A 21,908-nucleotide genomic window follows, 5' to 3' on the forward strand; every position below is an offset into this window, starting at 1 on the left:
TATTGATATGACTTAAAGCAGTGAGAATAATGGTAACCAATTCTAGCACCTTGTAAATTGGTAGGAATTCAGAGAAACCATTTCCACTCCAACGGATACCTTCAGTGGACAGCTGCTGATGTGGCCCAGCAGCTGTGCTGAGAGCTGATTACAGTAGAAGGGGAAAAAAAAATCTACACACAGCTTTCACGGATTGAGAAAGTGAAGCAGAATGTCTGGAGACGTGCAATTAGCAGTGGGTTAACATTAACATGGTGACCTCTAAAACCCTATTCGTTCTGCAGAAAGTGTGAGAAACGAATGGCAGTAAGAGGAACAGCTGAGTGTGAGACGTTAGAGACCAAGAGGGATTCTGGCAGGAGGAGGAGGATAAAGGAAACTAAACAACGACACAGTTTTCTTATTGGCTTATCGTAGATCCAATCTAATAATTTATTATCTTCTGCATGACTTAAACTGAACTCGTGGTGAAAGAAATAGATTTTTCTTATGCAGAATGAGTGGCAGAAACTCTTTGGGGTTTTATTCTTAACTCTTGACATCCAAATGTATGAATTATAAAATAATATAATTTGTTTTAGCCTTTTGTTGGGAACACAGATTGTTTTTGATCATTTTCTCATAGACTTATCAATGCGTTGTCAATGCATGTTGTTTCTTATAGTCTGAATCTCATTGCATTTCCTTTAGGTAAAATCAATATTGAAGTAAATCGCTGCTCACCAACATAACATAACAATGTTCATGGCTGTTTTAATCATTCTCTGTTTAATAATAGATGCAGAACTGCAGAGAAAATGTGACTTAAAGCTATTATTTCCTGTGAAATGGCTGTGACTAGGTAAGGGCACGATTTAATTGAGATTAAATATTTCTTATATTTCATTAATGATCAATTCTGCTTCTCTATTTATGTTTGGATAAATATCTAATGAAACCTCAAACATGCAATGGGATGCCCAATTGCTAACAACAAACATATTCACTGGGATGTTGTTGGGAAGCTACATTTAAAAACCTCAGTAGTACAGCAGTTAAGCTAAAGTTTATTACAATTTAAAGTTGTCTTCAAGCAGCAACAGCATTTATTTTAATATGTTAACCCTGCATAGTGCTATAGACTGAATGGTGAATTTAAAGGGAATTAAACTCCATACGCAACATCAAACAGCGGAGTTATAAAACGATTAATAAAACTACAGGTGGGGCTTTCTGGTTTTCACTCAAATTAGATGTTTTTCTCTTACATTTGTCAGAGCTTTTTTTACTGCGCCAAAAAAAAAGGGATAGGGTTAGGGTTAGGGTTAAAAATTTGGCTATGCACTGAACAGGTCTAAAGTATCTAACTAAAGTATCAGACTAACTAAAAACGAAATACCTAAGAGCAAAAACCTGTATAAATCTACATCATTTAGATTTAAACCATTCCAATTTCATCCTCTCCCTCTGAGTCATATTTCAAAAGTTTGTTACATTTGCATAGAATATCCAAATCTGCAATTTATAAAGCAGTTTCATTTGTAAATAATTCTCCAAAAGTAGTTTTTTTTATCCAGTTAAATAACAAAGACAGTCAAAAAATAGGTCATGATGATCATGCATTTTATTGTAAATGAGACAAACGAGACATGTATTGCAAGGTCAACATTTAACCCAACAAGATTACAAAATGAAGTCATACAAACATCAAAAAAAAAGAAAAAAAGAAAAAGAAAAGTCATCAAATGCTTCAACAAATTTGCAGAATTATAGAGAAAGCGTGCTGAGCACAAAGTAATTTGTCTCTATTAAAACTGTTTTGGCTAAAGTTTTTTTTTTTTTTTTTAATAGATCTTTATAGGGTACATTCAAGTGTAAACATTGGTATGAGGCAAGACATTGGAAAGCCTACGGTCGTTACACAGTCACCAGTTTGGTTGCATCATAAATAGTAAAATGCAGCTGCAGGACTCAGAGGTAGTCCCAGTCTATGCTGGTTCTAACACAACATTTTGTTAGCGGTCCGTTTGTGGAACCTCTCATGTCCTGGTAGCTGGTTTTAAACCCTGCTTTTGGTAAAAGACATAAACATGATAAATGTGTGTCGTTTAGGAACGTCATGTCCTGGTCCCGCAAAGATTAATGAGACGATGCAAGTTTATCAGCAATTCAAGCCTCCGAAGGAACAAACTCCACCTCAAACTTTATTTTCTACTGTCTCCACTAATTGTTTGATCCAGGGCACTTGTGACAAAATTCACTTGCGAGAGAAAAATCCACCCCATGAGCTACGATTGCCTTTATATTGTCTAATAACAACCAGGTTCTGTTCTGATACACTGAATTTCAACCACATTAACACAAGGAGAGGACATTAAGAAGAAATTTAACTAAAGACGCCCTGCAAGGACAGTTTATTTCCTAAGAAGAAGTCGTAATGGAGATTTGAGATTGGAAAGTCAATACAGAGAAAAACCGATAAACAGGAAAGAAGTGGAAAAGTACTTTATATTTATTTAAATAAATAACTATGGCAGCAAAAAAGGACACTTAATCAGATTTGTTTTGGTTTCTGTTCTGATACAGTTGGATCTCTTTAGAGGGCAAATATCACATTGTGGATCTATAAAACCTCTAACTTTGGAAACAATTAAAAAATAATCAAATTAGTCTTTTCATTGTCTTTCAAATCCGTTTGTTGTTGGCAGCAAAACAAAGCCTATGTAGTCACGCCTCTCAAAACAGAAAATTAGCATCTTATATGTATGATGACCTGTATGCTGGATACTAAGTTTCTGACAGTATATTGGAAAAGACCTGTTGAACAGAAATGAGTCAAAAAAGAAAAAAAATGGATAATATAAAGTAAGTAGACAAGCTCCAGCAGGGAGTCAGCAGCCAGACACTTGAGCTGTTTGTAAGCATAAAGTTGATTAGGCATGACTAGACTGTCTTTTGGTGTTTTTCATTTTTATTTGTGGTTTCTCACTGCTAAACATCTACTCATGTTCAGAGATTGCATGACATTCCACCAGTTGTTGGACTGAACCAATTGGTTTGATGTCATTAGCTAAAGTTAAAAGTAAAAACAAAATACTTCCAAAATGTGTATAAATATTTTATGGAATCAGAAAAACTAAGTATGAATCTACAGGAAGCTGTATGCCTGTAAAAGCAAAACACAAGAAAATCAGGATATCTGCCCTTTAAATTAGGATTCTATGTCTGTTTTACTGTTATGGGACTTTTTTGTCTATAGCAAGGACTTGATGTCAGTATTACCTCATTTAAAAACCAAGACAAGCTCAGTTTTAACACTCCATCAATATGCTTTTCTCTCATTTTGTTTAAGTATATTGGACAAAACTAACCTGCAACACAAAGACACATGGCTCATTGTAAATACTTCAGTCTTTTCTTAACTGCATTTCCTTTGACAAGCTGAAGGTCCAAAATGATACATCTGACAACACAGTCAACAAACTTTACCTTGACAAAACCTTCACTCACCTTCTTATAGCTTCAGCGAGAAAAAAAGCCATAAAAATAACTAAACCCCACACCAATGCCTTTTCCAATGATGTCCTGTCAGTTTTTATATTAAAAAAAATCATTGGATGTAATTTTCTTTGTCAGTTTTAGGATGCAACACTCTTGCCTTGCTTCGTCTCTGCTGTACGCTCTGAGGATCCACAGGGCTTGCCAGAAAGTTCTTCACGCCTGGGTGCTGACGGTGCGCTGGATGTCTTTGTCTCTGTTCTGGAATGCAACGCTTGTGCCCCCTGCTGACTCCCAGGACTCGTCCTCTGGTCACTTAGAGGACTTGTCAGGCCCATGCTGGACAGGGCATCCAGAGTGCCGTCTGGGTCCACCATCATATCGATAACTGAGCAGAACAACCAAGCAACTTAACTCCGGCATCGTTTAGCACCAAATTCACCAAAAATACTATGCATAAAATAATTTTCTTATGACAGCTTATTTTTGTGATAAAGGGCTATAATGCCCTTACCTGAAAGTTGCTTCTCCACACTCTTCAGGTCTTGAATAATTGTTGAAATCTCCTGTTAAGAACATAATTTAGACAGATGAAGGGTGCTTGAGGATGTGATTAAGTAAGTAAGGAGCTCAAGCACTGAGCCAATCAGCTCAACTAATCTCTTTTTGCTGCAGAAAAATTTGGAGCTGAGGTCTTTATAAAGAGTAATGTTTTACAAGCTTTGTGACTTGGTCTGACATTTCTGTTCCAGATTCATGTGAGGGCACACTGATGTAAAATGTATCTCCCTACACCAGGGATAGGTTAAATGGGGCTAAACTTGTAACTTTTTTCTCTATATTTTTTGATCTGTTATCTGAAATAAGCAGTGAATACGAGTACAACTTCAACATCTTGCAAAAGCAATCACAGAAGCAATAACAGGTATTTACAGGTCTTTTTTTTATGTTAAAATCAAGAACATCAATGGATTTTATTGCGAAAGAAGCACCTCTGCTGTCTCTATTTTCTTTTTGACTCCACTGGATGTGTGTCATTTATTCTGGAGCACCAAATGTAACTACAACTGTGTTTTAGCTATGAACGTCCAAGCATACAGACTAAACGGAAAACGTCAGAATCTCTTAAAGAAACAGTAACCTTCAACTGAGAAGAACCCAATGAACCGACAAGGAAAGGAATACAAACTGCAAAGAGCATCCAAAGGATGAATTATCACTGCATTAAGAGTCCCTACAGGATATATCATCATGGTGAATAATTGTGGAGTAGTAACAAAAGAATACATGAGACTAGTGCATATTTTTGATAAAGTTCAAAATATCACTGTAATTAATTATAAAATGACATTTTAGTCTTTCTCTACAAAAATGAACAATTTTATTGACCCCTTATTGACCAGTGAAGCTATTTAGTTTTGAACCTGTTTCATTGTGAATAAAGTCAAGGTGGTGTATGAATACCAAATGTACGGAAGCGCATTGCTATCACGCAGGAAAAAAAAAATTCGAGCGCTATCACGTTATAACGTGATACGTATCTTGTTAAAACGTGATACATATCACGTTATAACGTGATACTATCTTGTTAAAACGTGATACATATCTTGTTAAAACGTGATAGTTATCTTGTTAAAACGTGATATGTATCTTGTTAAAACGTGATAAGTATCTTGTTAAAACGTGATATGTATCTTGTTAAAACGTGTTACGTATCTTGTTAAAATGTGATATGTATCTTGTTAAAACGTGTTACGTATCTTGTTAAAACGTGATATGTATCTTGTTAAAACGTGATATGTATCTTGTTAAAACGTGATATGTATCTTGTTAAAACGTGATATGTATCTTGTTAAAACGTGATATTTATCTTGTTAAAACGTGATACGTATCTTGTTAAAACGTGATAGTTATCTTGTTAAAACGTGATACGTATCTTGTTAAAACGTGATAATTCTATGTCCAGGAAGTGGCGGTATTATGCTAGGCTTGTACAGTGGCTGACATGAATTGGTCAGGTTTCCCTTCATGTTTGGTCTACACGGATATGGATGCTGTGGTTAAAACCATTAATAGCTACTCTGAGCAGGATCCTACACAGAACGGGGCTGCACAGAAGGAAACGTCTGTTTGGTTCTCTAGCTGTGGCGGCGTTCCTGACTGTCTGGATCGAAGCTGAAGTTGGCTTCCGTTTGTAGCTTCTGATTCGGGAAATGGCTAAAGAGCGATTAGAACGGAGGCTCAGATGTATTTGCTGAACATTTTCTGTAAAACATTTTTATTGAACAGTACAATAGGTGCATAACGGCAACGGCTGTTCGTAACCAAGCAACCAAAATAAACAGAAGGCTAGATAGTGGCAAAAGACAAAAAATTAGATCCTGTTAAGCATACTTCAAAATAAAAGACTTCCTCTCTCTTCCCTTTTGTCAAAAATAAATCATAAATAAAGCTTTGAATTTAAGTATTTTTCACATCACCTTTTTGTAATTATGTACAATCAAGTTACATTCAGTAAATAATAATAAGCATTTAAATTATACTTAACATATGACTGTAATTAAGTAACTCCGTCCATTTTCTTTACACCCTTGTATGTTAGTGGGCTCGGGAGGGGTGTTGGTGCCTATCTCCAGCTGACATTCTGGGCGAGAGACGAGGTACACCCTGGACAGGTTGCCAGTCTGTCGCAGGGCAACAAAGAGATACACACACACACACACACCTAGGGACAATTTGGAGAGGCCATTTAACCTGACAGTCATGTTTTTGGACTGTGGGAGGAAACCGGAGTACCCAGAAAAAACCCACGCATGCACAGGGAGAACATGCAAACTCCATACAGAAAGACCCGTGCCAGGAATTGAACCCAGAACCTTCTTGCTGCAAGGCATCAGCTCTACCAACTACACCACTGTGCAGCCCTGTAAATAAGTAACTAATCATGGAATTAGATTTAACATGCAAGTGTTAAGAAATCACCTGATATGCTTTAAAAACAAACATACATCGACACTTCAAATCTGGAGTAGATTATTCTACGCCAATGGCAGAATATTTCAAACCTAGTTTGTGATTTGTGAAACCTTTATCTGAATTGTGAAACTTCAAACATGAGAGATTTAAAAACCTTTTTGTATCTGGAATGCATTATAAATGAACTATCACATTTACAATATTTGCTATTATTTTAGCTTTCTGTTTTCTTTCATTTTTTGTCCTAGAGCACCTGCCTTTCTGTTTGGCTGTTGTGGCTTACAGGGATGCATTTTAACTTGAGAGGAAGTCTTTTATTTTGAAGAATGCTTAACAGGATCTAGTTTTGTCTTTTGCCACTATCTAGCCTTCTGTTGATTTCGGTTGCTTGGTTACGAACAGCCGTTGCCGTTGTTCAGCAAGTGTACTGTTAAAAAAAATAAATCTGAACAGAAAATGTTCAGCAAATACATCTGAGCCTCCGTTCTAATTGCTCTTTAGCCATTTCCCGAATCAGAAGCTACAATCGGAAGCCAACTCCAGCTTCGATCCAGACAGTCAGGAACGCCGTCACAGCTAGAGAACCGAATTGACGTTTCCTTCTGTGCAGCCCCGTTCTATTTAGAATCCTGCTAAGAGTAGCATGCTATTAATGGTTTTAACCACAGTGCAAAGCAGCATCCGTATCCGTGTAGACCAAACATGAAGGGAAACCTGACCAATTCATGTTAGCCACTGTAAAAGCCTAGCATAATATCGCCACTTCCTGGACATAAAAGTATCACGTTTATACAAGATACGTATCACGTTTTAACAAGATAACTATCACGTTTTAACAAGATACGTATCACGTTTTAACAAGATACATATCACGTTTTAACAAGATACATATCACGTTTTAACAAGATACATATCACGTTTTAACAAGATACATATCATGTTTTAACAAGATAACTATCACGTTTTAACAAGATACATATCACGTTTTAACAAGATACATATCACGTTTTAACAAGATACTTATCACGTTTTAACAAGATACATATCACGTTTTAACAAGATAACTATCACGTTTTAACAAGATATGTATCACGTTTTAACAAGATACGTATCACGTTATAACGTGATAGCACTCGAATTTTTTTTTTTCCTGCGTGATAGCAATGCGCTTCCGTACAAATGTTATTTGATACAGACTAAGGATACTTTTAGAAATGCTTTAATGCCATCTAGTGTTTGGTGTGTGAACTATGCAATGTTCAAGGTAGCAGAAGGGTGTAATGTGCAGACTACATGCAATCTGACTGATAAACTCGGTAAATCGTCTTAGCCTTGACAATTTACCGTAAAGGCTAAGACGGTTATCTATTATTACTAGATTCCCCAGTAATAATAAAATAGATATGTAGACTTGCTAATGATTTCTACAGCTGTTAAATCAGAATAGACAACATGGGACCAACATTCTAAGAGATATTTCTAATTTTGGGTTTGATGCTGTTTAGTGACATCAGGCAACTAAGGAATGGAAATTAGTAATATTCGTATTAATAAGCAATTGGTTGAATTTAGATTTAGGTATTTTGACTATGCAACTATGAGTCAATGATTATTTTAGATTACAAAAAAAGTATCAATTACTGTATATAAGTATATACTAATAAAATTGTTTTTTTTATGTTTTTTTTACTTGAAACAGTATTTAGCTGCATTTGAAACACTACAGGGTGAAAAACAAGGTTCATTTAAAGACAGGACATTGGTCAGCTAACACATTTAATTTAACATCTGACAGACAGAAAAAAGCCTGCTTAAAAATGAAGCAGGATAATCAATAACTGTGAGAATATCAGAAACATTCATCACCTTGTTAGAGCTCTTGAGAACTAAGGAGTCGTGCTCTGCTTGCAGTTTGGTCTCAATCTCATCCCATTTCCTTTCCTTATCCTTGAAAAGAATCCTGGAGGCCGAGTTCAGATAAAAATAGATAAAAGCACAATAGAAGAAAAGCGCTTAATATAGCTATTGTTAGAAGTATTAGCTGACAGTTCAGATACTTTCTTTCTGGCAATGTCTGCAGATTTTAAAACCCTAAAACCTTCGGGCTTTCGTCCTAATGAGAAAATCTAGTTCTGTTTGACAGAGAAAATCTGTTTGATTTGGAATTCAGACTTTAATCAATTTGTCCAGTTCTAACAGAAAACACAAATACATAAATACACGACAGTAATTTATTTCTGTGTTAACAGCCAGTAAGTAAGCGGTTAGTTTACAAGGCTTACCTGACTTTGCAGGTAGTTTTGTCCACAGACTGTCGTATTCTGGTCGAAAGTTGAGTCACAGAAGCAAGCAGCACATTGTCAAGGTACAGCTGATGAAAAAAAATGAAAACAAAAAAAACAAACAAAAAAATGTAAATGTTCTAACTGTACTTGTTCTGATAGGAATGATTACAGTTTCAGTTGATTTATTTATTTTATTCTCTTTACATTTAACTCCAGTTTCTGAGGTCAGAATGAACAAATGGATTGTGGAAACTGGGGATACATGCAGTACCTTGTATTGGGCATCAGCAAGCGACTTTTCATCCAACATAGAATAGATAAAAGCTAATTTTAAAGAGAACGCCATGTCAAACACTTTTTTTCTCTCCACAGGACAGATTAAACCTTCTTGTTTATGTTGCTCTAATTGTGATCGAATGCATGACATGTTGGCTACTGTCAGAAATCTCATTTATTTTCAACCTGGACAGGGTTTTTTTTTGTGGATGATTTTAACTTCATGAAAGATTTTCACAAAAACGGATTTCCACAGCATGTCATGGCCACCACAATGTTTCACGGAGGGATGGTGTGTTATGTGTGATGAGCAGTGTTTTCTGTCGCACATATTGGAAAACCATATATCATTATACACTGTTTTGTGCCTGCACCTTCCTAAATTAGCTTGTCTAGACTGGAGGCAGCAGCAATCAACAATATCACGGCATTAATAGTTTAATTTAATTTAGTTTTACCCATAACGTGCCAAATTACAAGCTGCGTCCATTTTATACCCAGTTTTATAGAATTAAAATCGGTCCAATTTCAGTTTAAATTAGACCAATTTATTGCAATAGAATCAGATTACAAAGTCTCATACAGTACAATATGATTCTAATTACAGTCATAGTCAGTGGATCAAACAAAGCCAACTGGAAAACCCAAGTTACTGCATGGAGTTGTTGACTTTGAAGCTATCTGTCCTCCTCAGCAAGCGCTCTTGTAAGTAAAACGCCTCTGCGAAATGTACAACTAACTGATGTTCGATAATGGGGCTCGGACTCACATCGTCTCTATTCCATGTCTGTCGACGGATCGAGCGAGAGCTCTGGTCGTTTGAGCTTCGTTGTCGTAGCTCCACGGTTCGCCCCTCACCTGCCGGAATCCTGCTCTGCTCCGCGGTGGAACCACCCAGATCCAAACCATCATCAAATACCGACTCCTCCAACTAAAGGAAATGAATAATAATTGTAGAGAATTCAAACGTTAGCTCAATTATACATTCCTGTAAATAAATATTTGTTTGGTCAGCAGTGTTGACGCTCATGTGATGTGTTTATACCAGAGCTCCAGGGTCAGTTGCTGCAGGACTGACTGAGTCAATCTCTCCAGCCACATCATGAATCTCTCGTGCCAGCATTGCTAAATCTTTGGCTAAATCCTGGCTGATCCTGATTAACAAGTAAAAAGCAATGACATCATTACATTACACCTAAAAATGTCAACTTCCTTTTTATGTGCTTGTGTTTATCATCCTATGCCTCATACTCACACATACAAGAAACTACGATCAGAGCTGCACATATAAAAAGTAATGAAAAAAAAAAAAAAAACATCCCATGCGGCGAAAGTAACAACAGTGTTTTTGGAAGGAGGTGACGTTCTCATTGTTGCATCTAAAAATGGACTTCAGATTGCATGCTTTTGAGCTCTTCTCACCCACGCACCTGGCTATTTCTTCACTGTGCGCTGTCCAGTCTCTCATGTACTCATCCTGGTCCCTGGAATTCTGCTTCAAGCTGGTCAGGCCTGCAGGGTTGGGCGTTGCTGGAGCTGAACCTCCTAACTGGGCAACTCGGGTCGAAGGGAATGGCCTCGTAGGCCCCTGCTTGGATATGTGGCGATTTGAGCCGTACTCATCCTCAGAGGTGGATGCATACTCCACAGGAACACGGCGCCACCGAGTCCCAGCTTAAAAGAAGATACGAAAGAAGCTAAACCTTCAACACACAAAGATTTCTGGTTATGGGGAATATGAAGACAGCATCATCTAGGCACGAGTGGGTTGACTGGTTTCAAGGCAAACAAACGTTTTGAAAAGAAAAATTCTAAACATTTTTGTTGCGCCAGAAAAACCAGCAAGGGAATTTGGGCTTCAAAAATGTCTGAAAATCAGTGCTGATGTTGCCTTTTACAGTAAATATTAACCGAAACAAACAAAACCAGCACATTTGGACAAGAAGGAGCAAAGTGATCGATTATGAAAGACAACTACACTAAATGACATTATTTCCTTTTTGGAAAAGTCAAATGAGCATAAAAACGTTTTTTGCAAAATGACAGAAGTCATTCTGTCATTTTGTACAAACATTTTCTAATGGTTATACAATTCGAAATGAACAATGATATAAAAGAACAATGATGGAAACACAGATATTGACACCAAAGAGATTGTTGAACAGATTTCAGTGACAGACAACATGGATTCTGGTGAAAGATTTTCCACTTACATGCAGGTGTAATATGCCCATACGATGATGTTCCCTTAGTTTTATCAGGCAGCTTGGAGGCACTGTTAGCTCTGGCTCTGGGTCCGGATAGCGAAGCCACATTTGAACCTCTCAATCCGTGTCTGAGAACGTAATCTCCTGCTGCACTTCGGCCGCTCGACCCTCTGCTTTTAGCCACGGTGGCCTCCGAGTCGCTCTGGGCAGATGGAGACCCGACCCTTGGTCTCCTTGGCTGTGCTAGAGCCTCAATTCTAGACATTCCCCTTCTTGCTATCCCTGTCCTGGATGTGGAACTGGCAGTTGATGCCTCAGAAGCCACTGACATCCGGTCCATATCAGCGGGTTCGGTATCTGATGACTCCCCTAGGCGGGCTCGCCTCAACAGGGATGTCCGAGTGGGTCTTGGCTTGGGAACATTACTGGCTTTGTTTGGGGCAGAAGAAGGTGACGGCTGTGTCATCTTGGCCCGACTCGACTTGGTGCTGGCCCCAACTGTTTGGCCTCTAAGGTTTGAACTCCTTGAGTCTTGTGTGGAGATAGGCTGTGAGTCGGAAAGGAGGGAGTTGGAGTTGATGTCATCGTCAGTAAGGTCCAGGGATGTTGAGGGGTGACTTGGTTGTTGAGGGCCAGATGTTCTGTTCTTCCCCCTCCTGTCCAGAGGCTCTCTGCTCCCAGTAGGGCCCTTGTTAGAGGTGCAGACCACCGTTCTCTCCTTTTGCTGCCCGGCTAGTATCCTGCGTTTCTGAACTACTTTTCTAACGCCATCAGCTTGGCTAACTGTGCTTGTTGTGTCTACGTCTGACTCTGGAGACATGGAACCTTCAATAGACTGACTTGGAGGATCACCTTGGTCTGACACAGTGCTCTCTAGAAAAGCTGCCACAGCTTCTGAGTCTTTCTGCATAGAGACACTGTCTATGCCCCCGTCCCTACTCTGAGTTTTGGTTCCTGTGTAGGCATCGATACGTGGAATAAGTTCTATTGGTACACTGGAGCTCGGTTTCTCCACAGTGAAACTTTCCTGCCTCAGTAGTGGTTTCCCAGTGCTTTCTCTAGCCTTCTCCTCATCCTTCTTTCTCCTCCTTGCCTCCTCCATTCTCTTCTGTCCACTGGTCAGTGGACGTGGAGGGACTTGGCTCAGGACACCTGACTGACTTGATTTACCACCACCACTGTCCTGTGATTTGGCCGGAGAAGATCGACTTGGGCTACCGCTCTGACTGCCCACACCTCCAGTGCCTTGAACACTTTGTTTCATTCCTCTGGATAGCCTTTCGTTTGGATTCTCTTTCTCCTGAAGCTCTGTATCCTGCTTTTCACCCATATCTGTGTTCAGACATCCACCCTGGGTCTTCCTTCCCAGGTTAAGTTCTTCACCAGGTAGCTGTGGTAGGGTTCTCCTCTTACGTTCAGTGTGCACAGAGGCCATGTGGCTGGATCCGCTTATTTCTGCTGAAAAATGAGAAAATCTTTTCATGAAATGGCATTAAATCCATCCATCCATCCATCCATCCATCCATCCATCCATCCATCCATCCATCCATCCATCCATCCATCCATCCATCCATCCATCCATCCATCCATCCATCCATCCATCCATCCATCCATCCATCCATCCATCCATCCATCCATCCATCCATCCATCCCAACATCCATTCAAAGCTGTATCCTTCCATCCACCAATCAGTCCTTCTTTTTCCCTTCCTTCTATGTTTTTAAATTTTCAATATTTTAATCTTGAGTTCCACCATTAACAAAAATCATAGGTTTAAACTTCCCATAAGCCATTGCTTCAAATGTTTTGGGATTGTGATAATTTTCTGTCATCTAAAAACCATTTAGGCATAAAATGCTACTATGAGTCTTTATAGGCTTTTTTTATTGATGCAGTTTCAAAGTTGCAAAGTGTATAAAAATACTTTTCAATAGATATGCAAAATAAATGATGTGAGTGATCTGATGACCTAAACTGAGTACCTCTGTCCTCTGTGACCAGGGTGTGACTGTCCCCTCCAGATCCCTCAGGATCTGTCCGAATGTGGCTGGCAGCAAGAGTAGCCCACTGTGACACCCAACGAGGACCACCAACCATCAACTCTTCTGACAAGAGCTAAATCCCGAGAAAAAAAATGAATTCTACTCGTGTATTACTAAAAACAGATTTAGTCTTGGTTAATCACTTTAAGTCAGAAGAATTCTTCTGCACCTCTGTCTCCAGACGTCCAGGCTTTCCTCTGTCTCTCGAACCAGACCTCTGTGAAGACAACCTCTCTCTTTGATCAATTCCCCCCATCCTGGAAACACGCTGCTCATCTGCACCAAATACCTGGAAGACACAAATGAAAATGAAATAAAGCCAAAAGAATTTTTGTGATCTGATAAAGAAAAAAGTACAGAAAAAGATGTCTAACCTTTACCTTGTCAATCAGTTTCCTAGCCTCTTCCTCTTCATTGGCCCCATTCTCCAGCTCAATGGTGTAAGTCCCTCTGTCGCTATATTCATCTCTGTGTCCGTAGCACTCTTCACGACCACCATGCTGATGTGGTGCCGAGCCACGCCGCCTTTCCACCAACCCGCTCTGCCTTTTCGATGCTGAAGACTTGCAGCGCCTTGCAGGGCTGTCCTCTTCTGCAAAGAGGCCTTCTGGTACATTTGCACGACCTTCTTTTATGCCGGCGCCACCCCAAAGCCCCCATGAGCGCTCTTCCAACGCTGCGGCCCTGCGCTGCTCTCCAATAGCATTCTCTGAATCGCTCTGAGTACCATCCTCGTGTTTACTGCCTGCCGTGTGTGCACGACACATTAGAACGTACAACAAATGACTGCGTAAAGGAAGAAATTAACCACATGCTGTAACACTTTTCATCACGCACCTTTGAGACTCCTGAGATGCACAGGAACATCGCTTTTCACGCTCTCTCCATCATCCTCTGCCGCCGTCTCTTTCAGAGCCAATGGCAGCTCATTCTGGGCCAGCCAGTCAGCAACTTTAACCTCCGCTGCCACCATAGCTGTCTGAAGGGGACTCAGGTCTTCTCCGGCAGCCCTCTTTGGGCGGGGTCGGGTCTCTGGCCCTACTTTTGCCACCCGATCCTTCACCAACACTTTGCCTGACGCCCCAGGGTCGAACTCGATGGTGAACGAGGCATGGCCGTGGATGGGCTCCACAGCAGCAGTGGAAGCGTTGGTCTCTTGATCTTGTGGAGGAAGTTCACTGAGTTTAGCTGCGACGGGAGCATCCTTTGTTGGAATTTCAAAGTAGCTAGGTTCTTGATTTGAGACTGCGTGAGGCAAAGACTTTGGGATCTCTGCACTTCTCTTGGTGTCTATAACAAGGTGAAGAGATTTGACAATTTAAACTTCATAATTTCTTACTTCCTTTATTTTTCCGAAAATAGCATTGGTCATGTGATATTTATGAAAAACTGAAAGTACCCGTTTCTGACTTTCCCTTCTTCCTATCAGAGGTTTTTTCCTCAGGTTTTCCAAGCTGCTGATCATCGGTGTCTCCGTCTCCCCACCAAGCAGGCTGCCCATAAAGGGGCGTGCCCCTGTGTAAAACTGCTATGTCTCCTGTTAAAACCAATGAATTGGTTAGTCTTACTGAATGGATGAGAGATTTAGGAGCGGAGCATGGGGGAGCTTGTAATGTGGAGAAGACCATTTGAAATGGGTGCACACTTCACAGTTAATCATTTTCCCAAATTAAAAAATGCTAGAACAAAAAAAATAATTTTTTTTTAAATAAATCACCAAGCGACTGGAATGAACAAATTTTCAGCTTGATCAAGCCTGGCCAGATGGAAACTAAAGTATATAATCCTTTTCCAATCAGTGAATTAGGTTAAGGTGCGACCAAGCTGCGGTTAAAGCGATACGCCTTTGTGTGGAAGGTGTTACTGCACATCTCAAGACGTAAGAAACTATAGAAATAGTAAGAAGTTATGGAAAAGTAAACTATTTCCTCTATGGAGGTATGCAAACTCTTTATCCACCAGCTGGACTTTGGCCACAGGAAGTCCATTTGTTCCCACCTTTGGAATGTTTTGTTGAATTGACAAACTGACCCAGATTATTCTGCAGATAAAAATAAGTCTGAACATATGACAAAAATGTCCAAGTTTCATCCTTTCGAGCTTGCCCTCTCTATCTTTAATGTGCGGGAGAGGATTCAGGCCACCAGAGGAAAAAAAAAAATTCAGACATTTTTTCAGAGAAATAAATTCTATACTAGGATATCAGAAAAGTAAATATCTGCAATAAGTTTCAAGAAACTAATGCAGAATGTGCAGTTCCTATACAATTAGACAGGAAAATATCAAGTTACTGGGAAGTTGGTGCAATTCTTCTAACATTTTTTCTACCACCATTCTTTTGATGCGTTTTCATTTATTATACCTAATTTATCCTTAAGTTAGAAAAACAACCCTGCAAAATAGCATGTGCTGTGTTGGACTTTCAGTTATTCCATGGATGTTAAAGCTCACCTACTGTCTTATCCTCGGGTTTGCCGGACTCTGGAGGTTTTGACGCGGCTCCTTCTGAGCCCGACGCCGCTGCTGCCTCTGAAGGCTTCACCTCACATTTCTCTGCAGGTTTCTTTTGGATCATCTGAAGCTGGCTGCTCAGCTTCTCATGCTGACGTTTGAGTTTACAGAGAAAAAGATAAGAAGCAACACGGTAATGTCAAGCTAATGAATAAGCTGAATGCAGACTTTTTTGCCGCATGTACTCACTTTTGCATGTTACTGAAGCCTTTCTAACTATTAACACTGGAATTCTGCAAGCTCATTAAGATAAAAACCTTTCTCTGCAGCTACCTGGGCTTGACAAGATGAAACGTTGCTTTCATCAGCTGTGAAGCATTAGATTGGTTCAGCAGAACTCTTTTATTTCTTTGACCACAAAGTCATGTAAAAAGTACAAGGCTGTCCTGTTTTGAGCAGACAAATCCACTTGGTCTGCAAACAAGCTTTTCTTTTTTTTTATTTTTCACCGCACAGCATGCTGTCTAACCTTGAGCGCCTCCTCGGGAATGTGCAGCTCTCCCCGAACCACGGTGAACAGGTTGGTATGTGAGGTAGGTCAAGGCAAATGTTGGGTAGGTCTGCAGAGCACTGAGAAACAAGCACTGAATAGCCTTATGTATAATGCAGCAGGCGGAGTACATTGAGAGTTCACATCTATTCACAAACAGATAAAGTTACGCGGCTGACAGTGGTTCGTGTGTGTGAGAGTCATTTAGTTTGGCCTCTTTGCACAGTAGAACTTCCGAAGGATATCGTATCCAAACCTCAGTTTGTCATCGGTCTTCAGCGTGACGTAGTCTTGCTCCTGTATTCTGACGTCGTTGACGAAAGTCTGCAAAACATAAGGTTAAGACCTGTATAAAACGAGCTGTTCACTTTCCAAACCTCTCCACCATCTTTCATCCGCAGAGCTCAAAGTAGTTCAGTAGGGCCAAAATAACGATCTTTAGTTATTACAGTTGTTACGACATAGGAAATTGATTTTTAGAAAAGTAGTCTAAAGTCGTCTTTAGATTAAATAAATAACATGTAGGGCTTCTGCAGATTTCACCAACTCAAATGTAAGATTTTCTAATACATTTTAAGGCCATTGTGAATAAAATAAACAAAAGTAAAGATGCATAACATGACAGAAATGTTCAAAAGAAAATTGCAAATTTTATATATTGTAGTACTGGTGAGCTTTTTAGCACAGAATGCCAGCCAACTGATGATAAATCTACATTTTCACATGATAGACACAAAAAAAAAAAACCTGTCTTGCTAGGAAGGGTATATACTGTAAGTCGCTGGTTAGTGGTAGCCTCAACCACCTCAAGTCACAGAATGTAATGAAAATGTCTGTATGCTTCTGAAATGTTTACTTAACTTTGCATGAGAAAAACAAACTACAGATCTTAGATTAAATAGTCCTACCAAGACAAAATTAAAGACCTGTGATTGACCTATGTAAGGCGTACTTACATTTTATTAAATTAACTTAAGACTTTCTAAGGCCTTACTTTTAGATACATGAATTTAAGTATATCTGGTGTATCACTGCATGCAGTTAGACTCATGTCTAGCATTACCTTTATTTGGTGGAGCCAAGCTAAGGTTTCCAAGCTCACAAAAACTTACCCCATTTAAGCTGCCCAAGTCCTTCACTTTATGTTCGTCTGCGTTTGGTTCGTAGTTGATGACAGCGTGCTGTTTGTCCACGCTGCGAGACTGAATCACACACAACCCCGTAAGTTTCTGTAATCCATTTTCATTCATCAGAATACTTGACATCATAGGGAAGGGCAGCTGGGAATTAAGTTCATATTGTACCTGCAGCATGAGCTCACAATCATCCCTCCCGACGAAGATCATCTCCCGGGGAAGACGATGGCGCGTCCCGCCGCTGCTTACCAAGAACCAGGACGTCAGACTCATGTCTGCCTCGGAAGATCACGTTTGACCACTAGTGCATCATGCTGAAAATAAAAGAGGAGAGACAAATCACAGCTCACACTTCATTCAATTAAATGGTGAGTACTAAGAATATCAGCTGGGTAAATTACATATGTGGTGCATAGAGGGCCTTGCAAAAAAGGTTCATAGCACTTGACAGTCATACTAAAACCTCATACCTATTTGATAAAAAATACAGCAGACGGGTCAAGGAAAAGATGTGGAGAAGAATAAATAGGGGTAGATTATATTGAACTTTTAGCAAGTTTTGAACCTATCCCAGAGCCCTCCTCAATTCATGGGAAATGGAAACCACATGGTACAACTGCATACCTACGAGGACATGAACGTCCACCTACACTGTGGTTGTCCATCTGTCAACGGGGAAACCATGTTATATAAAACATGCCTGGTGAAGGTGCTCTAACTCTCTGGCCTAGATTTAAATATTAATTGTTTCAGAAAATGTAAATTGGGAACAATGAAACATGGTGTGGCAATGTCGTGGTGTGGATGATGGAGAGATGGAATAGTTTGAATAAAAGTATATGTATGTGCCCCCCACTTTGCAAAATAGCTCAAACTTTATTAGTTTGTATAGAACTTATTTAAACTAAATGTATTTAGTCTAAACATGCAGAGAAATATGGTTCCCCAAAGTATTGACTCGGGAAGGCTAAGCACACTTTTTTTTAGATTTTTTTAATGAAAAATATTTATTCTTTCACTGTGAATTCATAATTTACTTTGTGTTGGTCTATCATAGCAAATCCCAATATATTACAATACAGTTTAGGATTTTGAGAAAAGAATGTGTACAATATCAGATTCTTCTCCAAGACACTATGCAGTTATCGAATTTTTCCTATCTTTGCATGTGGTTTGTGCATCATGTGCACAGCTGCTATTTCTGACATCACTCAAGGACATGGACATGTTCATTACTGCCTAACGGGAAGATAACAAAGTGTAAAAACCAACTACAAGTGTGAAAATCTGGGGATGGCTTACAGAATTTCCGTCAACCTTCAAAAGTTGCCCAGTGAAGTACTCCTAGGAGCTGCCCTCATAGCAAACCCCGAAGTCACACTGAAGAAAAAGAGTCAGAAAGAAGCAGAGGAAACGGTGATGACATTTGATAGATTATGAGGCTGTTATCTAGCAGGACAGAGACAATGATGTGAGCAATAAGATAGCTAATTCTGTCAGATTCACACAGAAGCAAGAGGGAAACAAGTTTCCTTGCAAATGCAAACCTCTGTGTCTGCTCCTCGGGATCATATGACTTCCATTCTGACCCTTTATTACAACGCGCACACTCTGAAAACTGCTGGGCTATTCATTCAGTCCAGAGGCTTGGGTTATGCTGCTGGGACAGAGATTGTGTTGTTTTAACCAAACATTTGGCCCAAAACTATGGCCTCATATCATTGGTTTCTTCACAGAACGTTGTTTATAAGATCAGACTTTACTGGATCACTTACACATTTAATCCATTGTGGTTTTAAAATGAACAATCATTCGTACGATGTAAACGGATGAAAAATAACTCATTTTAACCCGAACATCACTGTTTAAATCTCTTTAACTCCTTACTAAATCTATATACTTACAGTTATATAAGACAAAAATCCTTATTTTTGCAATCAAGCAGCTCATTCAAGTAGTTTAATTATAGCAAAGCAATATGTATAGATTTAGGTATTTGGTATGAAAATTAGGCTTACATGGGCATAAAACTGAGTGCCAGATGGTAGCAAAATTTTATTTTCAGTATAACAAAAATATGAACTATCATAGGGAATGTAATTTTTAAGTAAATCAATGTAAAGTTGAGGAAAGAAAAAAGTTTGGTAGAAAAAGGTGGAAAAGCAAACGGTATAACTGCAACTTTGAGAGGCCAGTGAATCAAAACCAACTCAACAGTTTCACAAGCAGTTGTCTGAAGCTCAAGTTGATCCATCAAGAGTCTCTCTCTCACACACGTACACGCACACATCTCAAACACATGCACGCTCACACACACGCACGCACACACGCTCACACACACACACCACCCATGAATCAAAGATGACCGGAAATTTGTTTTTACCAAGGCTAAGGAGAAAAATTACTGCATTGATGTCTAGTGGTCCAAAATATCCTCTTTTTACATTTAAAGTAAATTCTAATATATATATATATATATATATATATATATATATATATATATATATATATATATATATATATATATAGATAGATAGATAGATAGATAGATAGATAGATAGATAGATAGATAGATAGATAGATAGATAGATAGATGTGTTTGAACTATATTTCTCTCTGACTAGTTAAGCTATAGTACTAGTTTCATTTTTTTTAAACTGAGCTACTGAAATGTATAAACTTTTCAATAATATGACTACTTTACATAGATGCACCTGTACCCACATTAGGTGCATCTATGTAAAGTAGTCATATTACTGATGTTCCCCCAGCAGTTTTTAAAGGGCTGCAGCAACCCATGGAGCTTGCTGACTCACGCTCTGGATTAACAATAGAGGTACAATCTAAAGATATAATTACGCACACTTTGTTATTTCCAATAACTAAGACACCCCCCCCCCATTGGGACACTACTCCTTGTGGAGGGCTTTCAGTGGCAGGGCCCATACTAATGCCCCAGATTTCCTCAGAAGACTATACGCACGGCTTCACCCAGTACAGTAAATGACAGCCCCTCTGTCGCGCCAACAGGCGGACACAGATGATGGGGTTGAACAGGCCAATGCCAGAGCCTGTAAATTACCCCAGTTAGGCCATGACTCGATGCAGCGCTTATAATGAGAGCCGTTCAAAAACAGAGACACAATAATATCCAGGCCCAACAATCCGGGCTGTAGAAAAACGAGAAAGATGCAGGAATAAACACGGAGCCGTGAGTCTAATTACCGACATGATCATCTGGGGCGTCCACACTCATCTCATCCTTGATGTTCCTCCTCCCTTCAAATCCCAACACAGACCAATTCAAGCGGGTTAACAGAGACGAGTCTCACGTTTTTATTTTCAAAAGCTTTCCTCCCGGTGTGCTCTCACGGACCTCCAAGCGCTATAAAACGGCGAAAGCCTGCATGTCTCACCAGCAGCGATGCTCATGTCACCGCCTATATCCTCACAGCCGAGGAGGCAGCAGAATGACTCAGAGCAGCAACGACAATCTGCGGAAGATAAATGTCTCTCACCGTGCAGCTGCCTGATGGACACCCGGCATCCGACAGATAGCTAGATAGGTGAATGTGTGTATAAAGAATATTATTCTGAGCGCTGGAGCTGCTCCAGCAAGCTCCGCTACCCAAACCCAGCTCCTTCGGCGCTTCTACGTCTTTGCCTCTCGGTGGCGCTGTGAGCTAGAATTGGGAGAGCAAATGGGATTATGTAATACCAGGCCACAGGCTGGAAATCATGAGTGAGGATGATTGTGGATGATGACTCTAGGAAATTCAGACTTATAGAACAGAGATTATAGAAAACAAATGAAAGAAAGAAAATGATGCAGCATAGCTAATTGATGCTTCGCCGATAGTGATAGTGTTAATAAATCTTGTTTTGTGCACCTTATTTTCTGGCGAAAAGATACACGTCCGTATCACAGTTCGTTTGAAAATAATACAAAACGATCTAATTTCAAATCGAGAATCTTGAACTAGACTCACTGTAATCTATATTTGCATTTAACTATTTTGTCTTTTTTAAAAAAACATTATTGTTATTCCTTTCTTGCTAAGCCTAAAAATTATAGGAGTGGTTTTTTTTTTTGACGTAAAAACGTAATTCTGACACTGGGCACTAGATGGCGTCAAAGCATTGAGCTGGTCTGAAATAATCTATTTGATTTACCAGCCATGAAATGCACCAAACACAAATAAAAGACCGATAATGAAATCAGAATCATCACCGAGGTCCGACTAAATCAAAATCAATAAAACTGATACTAAGATTATGCACTTTCCGTTTACTATTTTGTGGTCAGTCTCTTTTCAGTGACGTTAAAATCTTGTTAGATTTAGTTAATAAGAACTTATTCTCTTCAATTACTGTATTTTATGAGAAAACAGTAACTGACAAATTTGATCTGCTTTCTCTATCCAATAAAATGCTTTGAAGTTCCTAAGTAGTCAATAGAATCAATCAAATAGAGATTTTTTTTCAGAAATACAATCTCTGAGTTCAG

General features: G+C 39.3%; 1 protein-coding gene across 6 annotated transcripts; it reads right to left on the reverse strand.

Annotated features, from left to right (window-relative positions):
* Nucleotides 1-1,585: 1,585 nt before the first annotated feature.
* Nucleotides 1,586-21,076, reverse strand: cep170ab (centrosomal protein 170Ab). 6 transcript variants are annotated; one of them, XM_081606563.1, is made up of 20 exons: nucleotides 20,920-21,076; nucleotides 18,704-18,781; nucleotides 17,570-17,715; nucleotides 17,378-17,467; nucleotides 16,508-16,589; nucleotides 16,245-16,300; nucleotides 15,716-15,866; nucleotides 14,664-14,801; nucleotides 14,102-14,554; nucleotides 13,645-14,009; nucleotides 13,434-13,553; nucleotides 13,205-13,337; nucleotides 11,228-12,679; nucleotides 10,445-10,688; nucleotides 10,060-10,168; nucleotides 9,784-9,945; nucleotides 8,736-8,824; nucleotides 8,320-8,413; nucleotides 3,992-4,043; nucleotides 1,586-3,865 (listed from the first exon to the last, which is right to left on the reverse strand). In XM_081606563.1, the coding sequence occupies exons 3-20, from the start codon at nucleotides 17,672-17,674 to the stop codon at nucleotides 3,618-3,620; spliced, it is 4,143 nt and encodes a 1,380-aa protein (XP_081462689.1). In that variant the 5' UTR covers nucleotides 17,675-17,715; nucleotides 18,704-18,781; nucleotides 20,920-21,076; the 3' UTR covers nucleotides 1,586-3,617. The 6 variants fall into 6 exon arrangements, with proteins under 6 accessions (XP_081462689.1, XP_081462687.1, XP_081462670.1 ...); XM_081606561.1 differs by having other exon boundaries at nucleotides 11,228-12,676; nucleotides 13,639-14,009; XM_081606544.1 differs by having other exon boundaries at nucleotides 13,639-14,009.
* Between the last annotated feature and the right edge of the window lie 832 nt (nucleotides 21,077-21,908).

Source organism: Poecilia reticulata, chromosome 1 (assembly GCF_904066995.2).
Source record: "Poecilia reticulata chromosome 1, P_reticulata-male-v2, whole genome shotgun sequence".
Classification (NCBI taxonomy): Eukaryota; Metazoa; Chordata; class Actinopteri; order Cyprinodontiformes; family Poeciliidae; genus Poecilia; species Poecilia reticulata.

Bases quoted from the DNA above. Each gene is read 5' to 3' on its own strand.
- cep170ab (XM_081606551.1), bottom strand. From the start codon at position 17,674: ATGAGTCTGACGTCCTGGTTCTTGGTAAGCAGCGGCGGGACGCGCCAT. The intron at 10,689-11,227 runs GTAAGTGGAAAA...TCTTCTTTTAAG, and splicing joins TGGGCATATTACACCTGCAT to CTGGGACTCGGTGGCGCCGT. The intron at 3,866-3,991 runs GTAAGGGCATTA...TGTTCTGCTCAG, and splicing joins TGTGGAGAAGCAACTTTCAG to TTATCGATATGATGGTGGAC.